General features: G+C 38.8%; 1 protein-coding gene and 1 long non-coding RNA gene across 6 annotated transcripts in view; both read right to left on the bottom strand.

Annotated features, from left to right (window-relative positions):
* LOC111861356 overlaps positions 1-4485 on the bottom strand; it is a 15963-nt gene extending 11478 nt beyond the window's left edge. Inside the window, exons 1-2 of the long non-coding RNA XR_002842225.2 lie at positions 4108-4485; positions 3693-3998 (exon numbers count right to left, since the gene is read on the bottom strand). This is a non-coding gene — a long non-coding RNA (uncharacterized LOC111861356). The remainder of the gene's footprint in view (positions 1-3692; positions 3999-4107) is intronic.
* A 2926-nt stretch (positions 4486-7411) lies between these two features.
* The window catches only part of LOC111861375 (adenylate cyclase type 9), a 19560-nt gene continuing 9540 nt past the window's right edge, over positions 7412-17431 (bottom strand). For all 5 annotated transcript variants that reach the window (XM_023845883.2, XM_033750296.1, XM_023845884.2 and 2 more), the window contains 3 exons: positions 16226-16384; positions 15673-15772; positions 7412-13373 (listed from right to left, as the gene is read on the bottom strand). In XM_023845883.2, the coding sequence (XP_023701651.1) occupies positions 11650-13373; positions 15673-15772; positions 16226-16384 (1983 nt within the window). In that variant the 3' untranslated portion in view covers positions 7412-11649. The remainder of the gene's footprint in view (positions 13374-15672; positions 15773-16225; positions 16385-17431) is intronic.

The following is a 17431-nucleotide window of genomic DNA, read 5'->3' as shown; positions in this document are numbered from 1 at the left end:
AAGTTTTCTCCAAAAATTTCAGTTCATAAAATTAATTAGGAGATTTTATATTAATTTTTAAAGTGAACAGTGCACAAGTTAGGGTAGTAGGTTTAAAAACGCCAGTCCCCAGGGTGATTTAAATGTTTAAACCACCGGTCTGCAATGTGTTAAGATCCATTTGAATATTATATCGGCAAGTGTTTGTTATTGTTTTCCAACCAAAATTTGGTTCACATTTCTTCTTGTCCCCATCCAAGTTACTTATCCAGCCCCACAAAACCTTGTGAATGTATTAACACTTCGCGGACTGGCGATTTAAATATTTAAATCACCCTGGGGACCAGCATTTTTAAACCTATTACCCTAACTTGTGCACTGTTCACTTTAAAAATTAATATAAAATCTCCTAATTAATGTTATGAACTAAAATTTTTGGAGAATACTTAACAATGCTTCTAGAAGTGCTTGAGAGTGATATTTCTGGAAACATTCCCCTTTGTGAAGTGGCATTACACAGAACTTGCAATGTAGACAGTCATACTCATTTTTTTGTGAACTGTGCAAACACAGCACTGCCTAGAAAGATGCTTCCCCTTGGAATCAAACAGTTCCGCTACTTCAGACACTTGCGCTGGGTCCGATGGAATTTGCTTCACCCATGGATTTCTAGTAAACTGTCCCAAAGCAGGCGTTTTGTCTACTTTTCCCCATGCGGCTGTCCCCGCAATGTTGCTACCCACACTTCTGTTGGAGCTACTGTCACTTTCACTGTCTGCGGTCACAATTTTTTGTTCGCCCCTGTCACACTCACTATCAGACTGTGAGTCACTATCAGTAGCAGACTCACAAGGGACGTCACCAATCATGCGTCTGCCTGGCACCAGTGCAAGGTATATTGTGTTTCAACATAACTGTCCTAAAATCATAAAAATATGCCACCAGTCTGCCATGTTTAAAAGTGCTGGGCATAAAAATATGCCACCGGTCTGCAAAGTGTTAAGCTAATCCAATACCTGGATCAGTGGCGAGAATTTTTGGATGTAGAAAAGAGAAAATGAATAGGAGGCTGGAGAAAACCGGACAAGAAAAGCTTCATAATTTCCACTCCTTACCAACCATTAAGATGAACATATCAAATACAGGAGGAGGAGGTAAGCTATGAGGATCTGGACTGGATTCATTCATCTGGATGGATTAGTTGGTGGTATGTTCATCTAAAATTTTCAGTTCTTAAACAGCAGGAAATTTCATGACCAACTAAGCGACTATCACCTTCTCAAGTAAGACCTAACTCAGTGGAGTTTATTAACTGCACTTGGAAAATTAACTACAAACATGAACTTTCTAATCACAGCTCAGTCAGTAGTGTGACAGGCTTACAGGCTGGACAGCCAAGGGATGAGGGTTGCAGTGTCCAGATCTGCTGGACCCACCCAGCCTTCCGTCCATTTTGTACGGGGGCTCTTTCCACTGGGACGCAGAGGCTAACAATTGTGGAGCTATACCTTCACTCTCTAATGTCTTAATGGCACAGTGCTTAATTAAAGCACTAATTTACATTATAATTAAATTTACTTACTTTGGAAGTCGTTTACACGTACCGTAACTTCATTTGCCTTTCTACCTTTCATTAGCAGTGTTGGCAATTACATTTCCAAACTCTGAACCAAATTCCAAAACTTTCACATGAAAGTTCAGAAGTTTTCATTCAACTGGAATACTAAATATGGATGTTGCCAAATGTCCACGACTGAAATTTTAGCTGACAAAATTGTGCTAGTACCAGACGTAATATTGCGAACAAATTGAGGTGATAACCCTTCTACCTGCTGTTTGTATAAACTTAACACTGTAATGGGTGGGGCTCTAACAACAGTTTCTAAAAACAAAAATTCTCAGTTGTATGCATTTGTAGATAAAACTGCAACAGTCAGAATCGAATAGGCTTATAATGCATACATAACACGCTCCTGTCAAAACATCATCATACTAGGTATGTTATCCAATCCTGAGTTCAAATTGGTTTGAGAAGTATCATAATACCTGTCATCCAAATCTAAATCAAATTTCAATGTCGGCCATAAGAATCATGCCAAATATTACTAACTCATTTGTGGAGCTGAACCCTTCTTGAGAAGCAGCCAACTGTGCAGCTACTCTAAAACTTTTAGGATTTTACAGAACCCGAAGGTTCATTACTGCGTTCACAAGAGCACTCCACTGTTCGCTATCCTAAGCCAGATCAATCAGTGGTCTCTTTCCTTCTGGCTTTCCCACCAATACCCTATATGCATTCCTCTTCTCCCCATTTGTGCCACATGCCCTGCCCATCTCACACTCCTTGACTTGATCATTCTAATTATACTTGGAGAAGTGTACAAAGTATGAAGCTCCTCATTATGCAGTTTTCTCCAACCTTTTGTCACTTCATCTCTCTTTGGTCCAAATATTCTCAACACCGTTCTCAAACACCCTCAGTCTATGTTCCTCCCTTAATGTCAGAGACCAAGTTTCACACTGATGCAGAACCACAGACAAAATTATAATTTTGTATATACTAATTTTTATGTTTTTGGACAGCAGACAAGAAGACAAAAGGTTCTGGACGGAATGGTAGCAAGCCGTACCCAAGTTCAATCTCCCCTTAATTTCCTCCTGAATCAGGTTTTCATTTGTTATTGTCATTCCCAAATATCTGAACTGTGCCACATTTTCAAAACATCTATTTCTTATCTTTATGTCATGATTTTGCCCTGAGTTTTGGTGACGAGACAGTAACATATACTTAGTTTTCTCTGTGTTTACTTCTAGACCAACCTCGTTACTTGTGTCAATTAAAGTTTGTGTGTTTCTCTTTATGGTATCTATGTTATCACCCAGTAGATTCACATCATCAGCATCGACCAACAGCTGATGTGTCCCATTTAATTTCAGTCCCTCCTTGTTTTCCTGGACCTTCCTAATGACATATTCTAAAGCAAAGTTGAAAAGCAGTGGCAATAAAACACCTTGTTTTAGACCCTTCTGGATTTATCAGACAAATGTTTACCTATACAGACTTTAGTATACATTTCATTTAAACACATTTTAATCAGCCTAACTGGTTTCATAGGTAGCCCAAACTCTATCAGAATATTGCACAATACTTCCCTCCTAACTGAACCATAGGCTTTCCTGAAGTCTATGAATAGCTGATGTACTGTCTCATCGTACTCCCATTTTTCTCCAGTATTTGACAAATGCAAAAGATCTGATCAGTAGCTCATCTGTAATGTCGAAACCCACACTGATGATCCCCAATAATTTAATCTGTGTATGGACTTCACTTTGAGAGAAGAATATTGGATAAAATTTTGTATGAAGTTGATAGCAGTGATATCCCCCGATAATTACTACAGTCAGTTTTATCACCCTTCTTGTGAACTGGTACAATAATAGATTCCTTCCACTGATAGGCAATTTTTCCTTATGCCAAATAGAAGTGATTAGCTTATGGATCTTAGAACGTAACATTTCGCCTTCTATTTGAACAAGTTCTGCCAGAATTTGATCACTACCTGGCGATTTATACCTTTTCAATTTTGCAATAGCAATTTCGACCCCAAAAGGGCTGGAATCAGGTCTTAATGGCTCAGCTGTGTGCATTTCTACCTGCCTAACATCACTGACCCTATGTACATTCACCTGAATGAGTGCTATATCTGCCTTACCTTCAGCTAGCTGTTGGCACAGAGCTGCTGTGGCAGATTTGCTGTGGTGTAGGTTGATTTGAAGAAATTTCATGATCTCTTCCAATTGGGGAGGAGTCACTTTTCATCTTATGTCCCTCTCCGTCCTTGGACTGGGGTCTGTGTGAAGAGGCTCCCTGATCTGCTTTGCTTTGGTCATCCGGGGGCTGGGTATCTCATCCCCTTCCTCCTCAGAGACCGAGTCAGAAGATACTGTATCTGTCGCAGGTTCTACCCAGCGCTGAACTTCAGGATCATCCTGCACCTTAACAGTCCCCTGTGAGAGTCCTGTAAATATTGGGAGTCCCGGTCTATGAATAAGATGAGTAAGGCAAATTCAAACTGACCCTCCACTTTCAGTATGCAAGCACAATAACCCATAAAATTTCAAACTTACACCTTTCCTACATAAGCTCCTCATGCTTGGAATGCAGCGAAATGTGGACGCGGGGAGTTCCTGGTTGGCCCTTCCTGCTTTCATAATCACCTACAATTGCAATTTCTTCATTTAAGTCTATCCAGCACTGTTACCAATGAGTAACAACTCCACGAACCTTGAATTTTAAATTACATTGCAACCACGAGCAATACAACTTATTAAACACGTGGATTCAAACTAACATAATTTGTTCAATGTCATTTTCCACTTATCTGCAAAATATCATGTCCATATAATTTTTAATCCACGGCTGCTCTTTAACACAAAGAATTTTTAATTTTTAACAGAGATTGACTTAGAATCACACGCAAAATACTCACTGCCAACCCAACAGCCACGAAAACAGAATGGGTACCTTGTTCTCCTTCCCATTCTTTGGCAGTGTGGACCGGTTTGCGACACTAGCGTCCATTATCGCTCACCAGTGTTTTTTCAACATCTTCGACGAGTTTATCGAATATTTTAATTTTGCACATTTCTTGTTTGAAATATGGATATATTATTGTATTTTAAAATACAGGACTGTATACGTTCTTGCATATAGCGAGGAATCTGAATATAATTATCCGAGTGCCTTCATCCTTCACATTCATCCATTTGATGTACGCCATTCATATCTACCAAACTATACGGTGGCACATCCAAGAAGACCGTAGTATCAAGTTAGTGTAATCTAACAACGCCTAACGAAATAACCTTCATTTCAGAACCCCGATAGAAGTCATACCGTTGAATAACAATGATGTGTGCAGCTGGTGGTATTTGACATTTGTTTCAATTTTGCACAGGTCTATGAAGGACGTTACCTCACGTCAGTACGAAAGTTAAGCCAGTAACCATTTGCACGGTATCTTACTGTTGTGTAGCAACACTGTTCCGCCATTTGGGAGGTGCGAAGTTAGGTTCTCGCCCCAAAAATAGGCTACCCTGATAGCCCTGACTAAATGCATGTCCTGTTATGGTGCACCTTACAAAATTTATGGAAACCCCCCTCCCCAAATATTACAAAGAATTAATCTACCAGAAAGTGCTTAGAAAACTTAAAAGAAATAAAAAAGTTTGATTTGTGGTTTTCATGGTGGAGACTATGTTCTTGAATGTGGTACTGGCAGGTCATAGACATTACTCAGGGTCAAAGCGTAAGCCAAGCAATGATCATCAGTTTTGTTTACTCTTCAACTCTGAGGATGGAGGTACTACATCCCTCTGAAACCTCAGTAAACTTCAACTGGTCTACATGGTATTATATCCTACAAGGACTGGTTGTGTAATAACTGTCCAAATACTGGAAAATGACTTTATTTCGCTCTCCTGCTTCAGAATGTATGAAACTGTTTCAGTTAGTGTCCTGTGGGTGTATAATAGTATAGTCCTGGTGAACCTTCTTCCAAAACCATATGCATCTTGGAAATGTTTGCCAAGATTTAGCACTGAACTGCATATCTGTAATGAATAATTTGTGATCTAGATAATGATAGATACTACTAGATATGTATTCATTTACATACAGTTTTATAGCAATATTACTTCCATTTAATTTCAAACAATTCTGTAATCAAAAGCAGTGTGATAATCCATATTTAATATCTGTAGAGTTTTCACTTCATTCATTACAGAGGTCTAAATTTACTACTGAATCAACATTTGTACTTGTGAAAACACTGGTTAAAAATTTATAAGATATGAGGCAACATATACAGAAACTTATATATTTGTAAGGTACACAGTTCCATGGCACACAAATTATCTAGCATGAGAGGTTGGAGAGCCCCCTAAGGCTTTTAGGTGTAGCAAAAACGATGTATTTTACACTCAATGTTTTCATTGGCTTTAATAAAGCAACTAACACTGTCAACACGTATCACATTTCTCAATGGCCTATGGCCCTGCACACTCTTAAACTGTCTCTGCATGTTACATGAGTGATTCGAGTCCCATGCTTCAGTTTGACTGCCAATTGATAAAGAAATTGTCTTTGCAAGAGGCACATTGGGCTAAAGTTAAACCTCCAGTGACTAAGAGTAGCTCTTAACACACCGAACAGAGTTGCTTGGAACCGTTTTACCTGTGGATGGAAACAGATCCAGTTTCTGAAATGCCATGTTCTACACAATACCAGGTGATGAGCAAAGTCCAAAAACTCAGTATTCCTGACAGTTTAAAATGAAGGTAAAGGACATTAAATCATCTGTCATATTTATGTTCCAATGTGTGTGGTAAAGTTTTTAGTTGAAACCAACAAACAATGTGTCATGAGACTTTTTAAGGTACATAGACATAAATCATAACATTTCAGTACAGTTAACCCTTTGAAGCAGGTTGAGTGTGAAGACGACTACTGACCAGCACATAATGCTAAGGTTAAAAACTATACCCTCACACCTCCATACCCCTTCACTCTGTAGCATCTGCTTAATTAAGCATAGTCACACATTTTACCTTTCACCTTTTGACCCATCCTAATATTAAAAAATTCAGTTCCTACTTCACAGAAGACATACTGTATCTCCATTACAAAAACTAAACAGTTAATGCTGTTTAGGGAAATAAGCACTGTTTATTCTGAGAATCATACAAAATATATAAATACACTGTTTGGGCAAAATGCAAAGTGTTTCAACATTAAAGCAGCAAGTCCTTATATTTGCCACTATGCTCCGAAGGGTTACCAATGCCTCTTATTATCAAATCTGTCTGAATTTAATGCATCCTGAAATACAGTGCACATCCATATGTTGAGAAAAGTAATGCTTTTTACACATCAGTTGTGGGGGGGGGGGAATTTTATAAATACAAGATTACAGACATCTGAGATATGATGCTATCTAGATAGACACTAACATGTCAGGGGAACTTGGTGTCTGCATCCTCAGAGAAGAAGGGTGAGCTGATGGTACATGATATGAGGAAGAGAGGACCCAGACATGGGCCATGAACTCGTATTACCCCGAAGATAGAGGCAGAAAGTTCCTCCAAAACACTAGTACCTATCTACCACACTATACAAGACACTAAGCAGGTTACTGTAGCAGTAATACTCTAAGACTCATATTTATGCACTCAGTTTGAACCACACCAACAATCCAGATTGAGAATATTTGTGGTCTTCCTCAATCCCTCCAGGAAAACGTGAAGACAGTGTCTTGATTAGGCCACAACTGTGTCTTTCCAAATCCACTCCAATTCATTATTTACGTATTACCCTACCATTTGATGCTATATAGTCTAGATACTGACAGTGCTGTGAAATAAAGCACAAAAATAAAAAATACAAGTATACAATACAACCCAGAAGACTGTAATCTTAATATTCATTGCTTCGAGAATCTCAGATCTCATTTCATTCAAGTAGCCCTGACGCTCTTTAAAATAAAACAAAAAGTTATACTTTATATATTCACTTTACAGTTGCATCTACAATCATTGCACAATATAAAGGTGAGTACAAATTAGTCAGTACTAAACACATGATGGAGACATGTACTATATGGCTGAAAATCCATACGACCTTACTGCTAAAATGCAGAAATACAAATAAAGAATAAAAGCATATAAAATTCTCATATTCCAAAGTCCATAGCCCTTACAGAATCCAGTACTGACACACAAAAATTACATCAACACTCGCTAAAATTAACATGAGAAATAAACAACATAAATACTGCAACTTTTAGTTGTTTCATTATTGATTTAACCCTTTCACTGTTGAAGAAGAATGTCACTTGTATTTTTCTCAGCTCATCTACCATGTTCTCAACTGTACAGGTTTATACAGCATCAAATGGGAAGATGACCACAATGTGGAAACCATCATTCCTATTTTAAAGTATTAGAAGACTGAGGAAAACCTCAGTCAGAAGCCAGTCTGTGGGTCTAGTCATACCAGAACATGTGTCAGCAGTGCACCACTCAACTGCAACATTTGATCAGCTGTGTGTTGGCCAATATTTATCCAATTTCCAGAATTTTGGCACCAACACAATATTTCATCCAAGCTTACGAATTTACATTAAAAGTTCAATTTGTATCCAAGATAATTTATTATATTTCTGACTCCAATGACATTTAATTAGCTGTAGTTTATTTAAAGACTCTCTAGTAACTCAATATAGCATTGGATAGTACTGAATAATGAATAAACAATTGATTGGTTCTGAACTAATTTATGGCACTATCCTGAAGTCTGCCTCAAGGGACTCAGGAAATCCACAGAAACTTAAGTCAGGGCAGTCAGTGTCCAGACGGAGATACAAAATGTAATAAAACAAAGAATTAATATTACAATTAAGCCATAAATTTATTTAATTCTGCCCATTATGCAGCATGTGCTCCTATGCTGTGACCACAGAAGGGATCTCATGGATTGACCCCCACCATACTCCCCTACATTCCCTTCCAGCTGCAACAATTCTGGTCATGCAATGTTTGTAATGATAATTTCACTAGCAACAAGGGCTCTGGACTGGCCTACTTTGTCCATAATCTGCTGGAGGGTAACAGAAGAGCAGGTAGACAGTGGGACTTCTTTCTGTGGCTTGAGTATCAGAAGCAGAAGAGTTCTGCATATGGCAGTAAGCAGCAAAGTTGCTTCAGTGTATAAGCACCACACCATGAAGGTGTGGAGGGCACGCGAAAGTAAAGCTCTACACATTTTAAGCATTGGTTGGAGGTTAGTGGTTGGTTTTGCACTCTGGCTACTATGTGACCCAGAGAAAGGGCTTCTGGGGCTAACAGGAAACAAAATTATGTGTGTCCCAGAGCCAATTTGAAATGGCCAACAAAGAGAAAAATCCTGCCTCTGCCAGAAATCAGACCTTAGTTATCCAGCCAATAAACAGTTTAATCATAGCAATGAAAGGATTAAATACATTTCATAACCTGCAGACATCTTGGGCACACCCATACTTAAATCACAGTTGCACTTATGAGGAAATGTACAAGACTCTATAAGCTTATGTGATGTAAACTAATGGTTTACAAACCGTTTGCATTGCTAAAAATGTAATACTTTCACGTGAGTCAATATATCTTTCATTTGTAAAGAGCTACCTGTCTACAGGGTTGGTACTGTTGCTCATAAAGAGCTTAATATGTATCACAGGAATAGAAAATTGATGCCCTCGCAGTATGATACAGCTTCTTCAGTTTTTCAGTCACACTAATGTGAAACATGAAGTTCTTTCACCTTGCTCAGTTTCCGGTCCTGAAGCATCAGCAACTTTAACTATGTGTGTTTCATAAGCTGTTTGTTGTATAAGTCTGCATTTAAAAGTGTAAACCTATTGTTAGGTAATGAGAATGGCTTCATATCACGATTTGTACCCATTTCTTTCAATCTGGCACTTTGAACTACACCCTTGGACAATGGTCTCACTTATAGATGGACATATTTAATACATTTCTGTCAACATTCATTGCGAGACCTTTTGTATGTGATTTAGTTTCTGCTTAGTTAAAATTTTGCACTCCAGCCATTCTTGAACATTGTAGGTAATGTACTCCATTACATTTTTCAGGAAATGTCAGTATAAAGCATGTTGTTATGACCCATCATATGTTAATGGCTTGAATTTTACTAGAGACTTACTTACAATTGATACTTTCTTTAACAAGTGAATGTAATGTCAAACAGGATGATGATTACATATGATGAAATGGAAAGACTGCAAAGAAAGTGGTCATTAAGGTAATGTTCCACAATTTGACTGGAGGGACTCCGGAAATCCATGTCAGGACAGCCATACTGCAGGCTAAGAAACAAACCTTGGGTCTTCTAAATGCAAGACAGGAGCATGACCCACAAAATTCAATCAATGTGCTGGATATTCCTTCAACTGTAACATGAAGCACTGCCTCTCAATTGCAAGACATAAGAGTATGAGGGTTGTTCAAATGGAACCTGTTTGTAAGTTTGGCTGGGCCACAGTGATGCAGCAGTTATGGGATTTCTTTGCAGATTGGAACCACCAGTTGTTGCATCAGTGGGATGTCTGCTCAGCCCATGATGACAAATTTTAACAGCTTCTATTCCTTCACTGAGAAAATCACTTAACGGGTTTTATTCGAACAACACTCAAATGTCATAAAGTTATCTACAAATGGCAGCATACTTCCCAAATTAATGATATAAATACATGACATGACATGGTATATCATATCCACTTTAACACAGGAACCACGATTATTGAAATTAAGTGTTCAGTCCATTTTGAAATAGATAAATGTTTAAAATATTTATAGCTTCAATAATATAGAATAACTTTACTGCCAGTATATAATTCACATCTTTTCAACTTCCAAGACATAAAAACCTACACCAGAAAACAAAAGCAAAGCATAAAATAGCACCTACTACAATGTAATATAATATATTATTATTATTATTATTATATTAGGGCTGTCTTCTGTTATTTTACATAAATCCACAGAACTATAAGGGTGGGATATTATACTTTTATGGAGTACATGTATCTTCCACGTATATTCTTCCTTATTCTGCATATATCACTGGTCTTGATATTAATTTGATACACATAAATATCTACCATTCAAAGCTGATGACACTAAAGGCATCACAGGCTAGAGAGTAAGAAATTGTTTACCCTTTGTCTTCTTCTTCTTCTCGATCCATAGACACTTCCACTTATTTGGGTCAATCTGGCAACTAAGCCTCTCCATCTCTCTCTCTCTCTTCTCAAAGTTCCTCCTTCCTCAATATATTCCCATTTTCTTCCTTCCTTCTGTGTGACAGTTTTCTTAACATATTTTGCTTTTCTCTTGTTAAATATTCACCATATTGGAAAACGTTTCAAATAAAAGTTGTAGATTGTAATGGTACTATATTCTGTCACATGAAAGCATGATTTCAGTCTCATGTAAAACTGGCGCAATATTAAACTGATGTGGGCCACAATTAAATTTTTCAGATAAATTTTAATTTAGAAACCTCCTCCCTCCCAACCCACATACCACAAGTCAAGTGTGTGGCCACACGATTGTTATCTCCACACTATGTATTTATCTCACATACTTTGTGCAAAGAATTTGTAATATTACAATACTGATTCAAAATGATGAACAAAAGTAGGCTGCAACTCTCACAGTACAACACAACTACCTACTGCACAGTGAGCCTTAAGTGGAAAACTGCTGGCATTTAAAATTCAACGACTAGTTATCACAATCATGTTTGTACCACAGGATGCAGAGAGACAAAAACCAGCCACATCTACTGATGCACCCATCAAATGGAAAGAAAGCAGCAGGTTTGTAAGAATAAGTTATCATTTTAGGTTGGCAAGACATGACACAATAGCATGGCAGAAGTCATACACTTGCCAAAATAAGAGGCTTCTGGGTTCACATATTTCCACAGTTCATTTTTATGAACATGTAATCCATAAGTAAATGGATTCTTTCAAGAAACAGAACCCATAATGTTGCTTCCAATCTGATGATTCAGATAAAATGATATAAACTTAAAAGCATGAAGAATGTTCCTCAACCATCATCAATACCTGTATCACCACGCTTTCCTTTCACTAGGAAGACATTCATATTATCTTTACCTTTCACATACACAGAACCGCGTGGTTCAAATTCGTAACGTTCTGAAAGAACAGGCACACAAGCGCCCCCAACCTGAATCCTTCCCCGAACTCCAGTGGAATCCATTCTGCTGGCAATATTGACAGCGTCACCCCAGATGTCATAATAAAGCTTAGTGGTCCCTATAACACCAGCTGTTACATCCCCAAAATTATACCCAACCCTTAAGACAAGGTTAAATTCAAGCAGGTCTCGATTAAAATCATCAATCACTTTCTGTAATGACATGGCAAAGTCCATAAGCTCAAACAGGTGTTGGTTCGGATGCTTATTCTGGTGTCGAACTGCAGGATTCAGTCCAGAGGCAGCCATGAATGTGCTTCCAATGGTTTTAATTTTTTCAATGTTTCGAAACTCTGGTTTTGTTAACAGATCATCAAAATCTGCTATTAGTTCATTCAGAACTCTCAGATACTCCTTACCTCCGAGGTACGATTCATCATACATCTCATTGAAATTAACAATGCTAGCGAAGATAATACCAACATCATGATGATTTTCGGAGTACTTAGCAGTATTTTTTAACTGGTCAGCAACATGTTTTGGAATTATATTGTGCAGGAGCCAGTCAGCTTGGTTCTTCATGCTCTGAACTCGAGCTTTGTCTCGAGCAGCCACCATGTTGCCATGGAAACTTAATCTGTAACTGATTTCAAATTCTCGGTTTAAGAACCAAACTAAAATAAGCAACAACAAAACATCAAGGAAAATCTCTCCGTAATACAGATTGAAATTGCGATGATCATGTTGTTTTTCAAAATATTCTGCAACAGTGCTTTGATTATGATTGACTGACAGCTTGACCAATCCAGCTGTTGCATTGTGGGTAACAATTTTTCCAGGTCCATGACTGAAGTAGTCAAATGAAAAAAATGGACAGGTATAACTAGCTACTAAAGACACATATACAATTGCGGCCAAAGTCGCCAGAATGCTTTTCATCCAGCAGTTTAACTGTGTAAAATTACAGAAATGAACAAGTCCCACAAATAACATATAACTGTAAAACAGATCTCCACCATGCGTGGAGGAAAAGTTCCCACAGGTAAAATTTGCTAGAACTGATGCTATGGGCAGACTTACCAAAACAGCACCACAAACGTGCCATGGATACCAATGTGAAAACTTATCAAACAGCCAATGTGAAAAATCCATTTTATTGTGTGAGTCAGAAATTGGAACTGGCTTAAGGAACTGTTGAACACAGAGCAAGACAGCAAAAATCTGAACAGCTGTTGCCACTGTGAAGAATGCAATCCATGCATGGGACACACTATAAAGTAAGAAAAGGGAAATTGCAATGGCAGTGTATACCAATGCGGATATGAGAACATCAAAGTAGGTATTAAAACGAGACGTTGCAAGTGTAGGAGGAGAGTCTCCATTCTTCTCCGTAACTCTGTGGGCACAGGCTCGGTATTCACGTTCCATTTCCTTCTGATGGAAGAATAGGGTGATGCTAGAAAGCGGGGGTTTCACAAAATAGCTACGATGTGATGTTACATCCTGAACGCAGCGGATGAGCTGTAGGTCTGACTGTTTGCGCAGCTTTTGGAAACAGATGCTGAAGTTGTCCCCCAGTGGAGGAGGCAGATGGCTCCGCCTTACTTCTTGGTCTGAAAATTAAAAACATTCCATTCTCAGACGTCAATCAGTTGAGTATTTGGTTATTTAATGATGACATTTCAACTGTATAGGTTATATACCATTGAAGGGAATGAGACAAAGCTGTACTTTGAGTAAAACATCTCTGAGGGAACATCGTTACTTGTCTAGGCAACCTTACGGAAAAAAGTCCACTGTATAACATCATCTCCAGCATGGCGATTTGGTTCCCATCAATGCTGAAAACAGAATTCAGTTAACTTTCTAATGATTATGTAATGATTTACATCACTACCCTCAAAGACGTTTTAGACACAGGTAAGAAAATGGATAAAGTTGTCCCTGTGCTTAATTAATTAAGCACAATGCCATGAAGGTGCATGGGGGAGAGGAGGTATAGCTCCACTATTCTTCATTTGAGCACTAGATGGAGGTGAGTGGTCAGCTTCACACCTGAGCTGCTTCAACCCTGGGGAAAGAACCCCTGGATGCTGGATGGCCTCTGGATCTGGTTTGGATGCTGTGGAGTAAAGAAAAATCTCTTTCTCCTGCTGAAAACTGAACCTCAGTTATCAAACCCACAGCATGCTGCTATACTGAGCTATCCTGCCTCCTGTTTTAGATGAAGTGTGATGAATAATAAACAGGTACGGAACTGGTAGGTATAGATTTCAGTTCTTGCCTGGAGAGACTAAGGAAAAGCATAAGAAACCTTGGCCAGGAGAGCCCGTAGCCTGGCTGACAAGCCAGGATTAGACAATCTGCTTCCTTTCAGATATGGCACATACTGAGTTCAAAAATACATGTAGATCCTCATATAGTTCGACAAAATATATTATTTTTTTATTGCTAGTGGGGTGGGACTGAGTCCCTTGTACTGTGGCCACTTCTGGCCTATTGTACCAGCCCCAGATGATAGGTGAGGGTGATTGTGGAGCAATTGGTGGAATGCAGATTGGCAGGGGAAACTGAAGTACTCAGAGAAAACCTGCCCCAGCGCCACTTTCTCCACCACAAATCCCACTTGACCAGACCCGGGATTGAACCCGGGCCTCCGCGATGGGAAGCCAGCGACTAACTGCTTGAGGTATGGCATGGCCTTTGACAAAATATAACTTAGCATTTCAAAACTTTAATTAAGTAGTAGTGCTTAATTTTTCCATATAAAAATAAGCAACATGCAAGTAGAACTGCAACATTTATACAGGCTGTACAGGATAGGGCAGTAAGCACTAGAGAAGAAACACAGGAAATTTGAATCCAAATGGGTAAATAATGGGATAACATCACGATTACCTGTCAGAAACATGACAACCAGCTAGCTAACTCTATGGAGTAGGATACTACTTCAGAAGCTGATGATCACTCAGCTATTCAAGAAATTCCTTACCTTGCAAGGCATCAAAAGGCTCATTACTGTAACTATGACTATTATTATTTTCAATACTTTCCATTGTTTTCAGATTTTTCATTGGTTTGTTTGTAGGAGCCTGTCACTGGATCCTACCCTGAGTAAAATGAATCCAGTCAACACTCAACACACCCCACATCTTTAAGATCCATTTTAGTATTACATTATAATCTAATGACTATGTCCTATGTCTTCCAAGTTACCTGTTCCCTTCAGGTTTTCTGGCCAAATTTCTGTAGGTATTTTTCATTTCTCCCACAAGTTCTGCATGCCCTACCCATCTCATCCTCCTTCGTCTCATTACAGTAATAATATTAGGTGAGGCACACCAAATGGCTTTATAGAACTAGGCAGATGCACAAGTATCAGCAGAGAAGTCCAGGGAATCGTAAACATATATCATAAAGGGAATTATAATGACAATTTCCTGGTGTTAGGTACAGTGATTTGTTCCTGCATGTCTCACTGTTGGGAAAGGCTTCACACACTGGAAATAACTTCTATGAGGGAGGGGGGGGGAGAGCGCTCTAGAGCTATGCAGATGGCATCTGTCTGTCTCTACTCCAATTTTTGGCCACGGTACCAATTCTGAATCGCGTTATGCAATAAAGGAACATCATGCTGAGATGTCAGATACCAACTGCATCATAAGCCAAAACAGTAGAACATACTGATGTTGTGAACCCAACCGGGGAAGGAAGCTGTTCAGGGAAAATGTTGACAGTGAAGGGGTTAAAATACTATGAGATCCATGGCACAGAATGGAGGATAATTTAACTTACTCCTCACATTCTGGAAATCTGAAAGGATGGCAAATGTTAAGTTTATTCTCTAAACGGGAAATTTCTACTTCTCGAATTTCAGTGCGACTGAAGCTCTTCTGTTACTGTGAAACTTACCGTTATCTGTGTCATTTATTGAAGACTGGCTGGATGTATAGTAGCCACTGACACGGTGAGTTAATAGCTCTCCCTGAGCTATTCCATTCATCACATAGATCTGAAAACAATAACCCACAGGTATAGAATTTGTCACTCAGCAATGTTTCAATGGGACCCTAGGTTGTCTGCATCAGCTCTGAATATAGTGTCGAATTATAGGATGATTAGTAAATAAACAACTAGAAATGCCATGGAAAAAAAGTGGTCACTGCCTAATTTAAGGTATTATCTCATAATTTCCCTGGAAACTCTGAGGAAGGCCATGAAACACATCAGTCAGAACAGTTGATTTTTGTAAAGAGGTCTGAATCTTGGACCTCTCACTGCCAGAAACTAAACTATGATGTATGGTTTCAAAAAGGAAGAATTAGAAGGGTTTAAAGAGGGTAAAAGTGGATGTATAGAAGTAGAAGACGAAGAAGATGATGGTTAAGATAAATATAAAGGAAAAGAAGTGGAGGAGAGAAATGAGTAGAGAAACAAGAAGACCAAGATAGAAGAGAAACAGTACCTGCTGCTGGATGCTGCTTCGTCTGCTGTTACTGCGAATTCCAGAATCTTTGCGACTGTTGACAGACATGCAGACGCTCAGCTGATCTTCGTTTGGTGGTGGGACGTCCAGCTGGGACCCAGTATTTTCTGCTGCACCTTCTTCACTGGGGTTCACCAACTACATAACAATATACAGTTGCAATGAAATTCTTCAAAACTGCAAATCTTTGATGTCACATTAACAAATTTAGAACATGCAGTCTTGCAGGTGGATACCAACGTTTTAGAGGACCCTGAAATTGGAGGCAGCATGTCCCTCTAAAATCTTGGTATCCACCTGCAAGACTACAGAGTGCCACAACCCAAAACACCTTACCTGAATGCCAACCCCCAGGAAAACTAAAATCTAATATAGTATTAACAGACATGCTGTCCATCAAACAAGTGCACTTCCTGCCAGTAGCAATGATGCCAAAACTCAGTGAAATATTACATTTTTCTTCATCAGATGTCATCCAGTTTCCAGAAACACTTCACAGACAAGGAAAACAAACAAAACAAACTCCGTGGCCTGTAATCCACAAGCGAACTACACCAACCAAGTGACTGCAGCTTGTTGGCGAAATTAGTGCCAACTTTTGTGGATAGAGGGTGTCATGTGGTCAGGGCAATGGATTGCCACAGCCGTTAATCTCAGTTTTCTAGACTGGGGCAGCTATTTCCTTGAAATAGTTCCTCAGTTATCCTCACAAGGCTGAGTGGATCCTGTTCCAGACCCACCAATTCTCAAAAAATCTGGCAGCGCCAGGAATTGAACCCGGGACCTCTGGATCTGTAGCCAGGAACTGTGACCACTAGACCACAGAGGCGGTCACACCCGATGCTCACTTCACAGATCACATTTTAAAATATGAGGAATCAAAACTGATACAATGTTTTGGTACATGTCTTAGTCCATAAGATTTGAGTCTCTTACAGTAGTGATTATTAGGGCTCGGATTTCTATGACATGTCATATTTTTATCCTGGCATCTTTTCACATGTATAATTAAATATAAACGCATTTCTGACTCTTGTGAACGTGAAAATACGGTTTTTATTGGTCATATAAATGCATATTTAAACCATATTTTAGCTTTAGGTCATATTTGGGCCCGAAGTGATATAAAATCATATTTTTGGTCATATTTTAGGCGAGTTTCACTTATTACTCAGAAATATATTT

The sequence above is a fragment of the Cryptotermes secundus genome, unplaced genomic scaffold (genome assembly GCF_002891405.2).
Source record: "Cryptotermes secundus unplaced genomic scaffold, Csec_1.0 scaffold289, whole genome shotgun sequence".
In the NCBI taxonomy this organism is placed as follows: domain Eukaryota; kingdom Metazoa; phylum Arthropoda; class Insecta; order Blattodea; family Kalotermitidae; genus Cryptotermes; species Cryptotermes secundus.
This window is presented reverse-complemented; position numbering and strand designations above follow the sequence as displayed.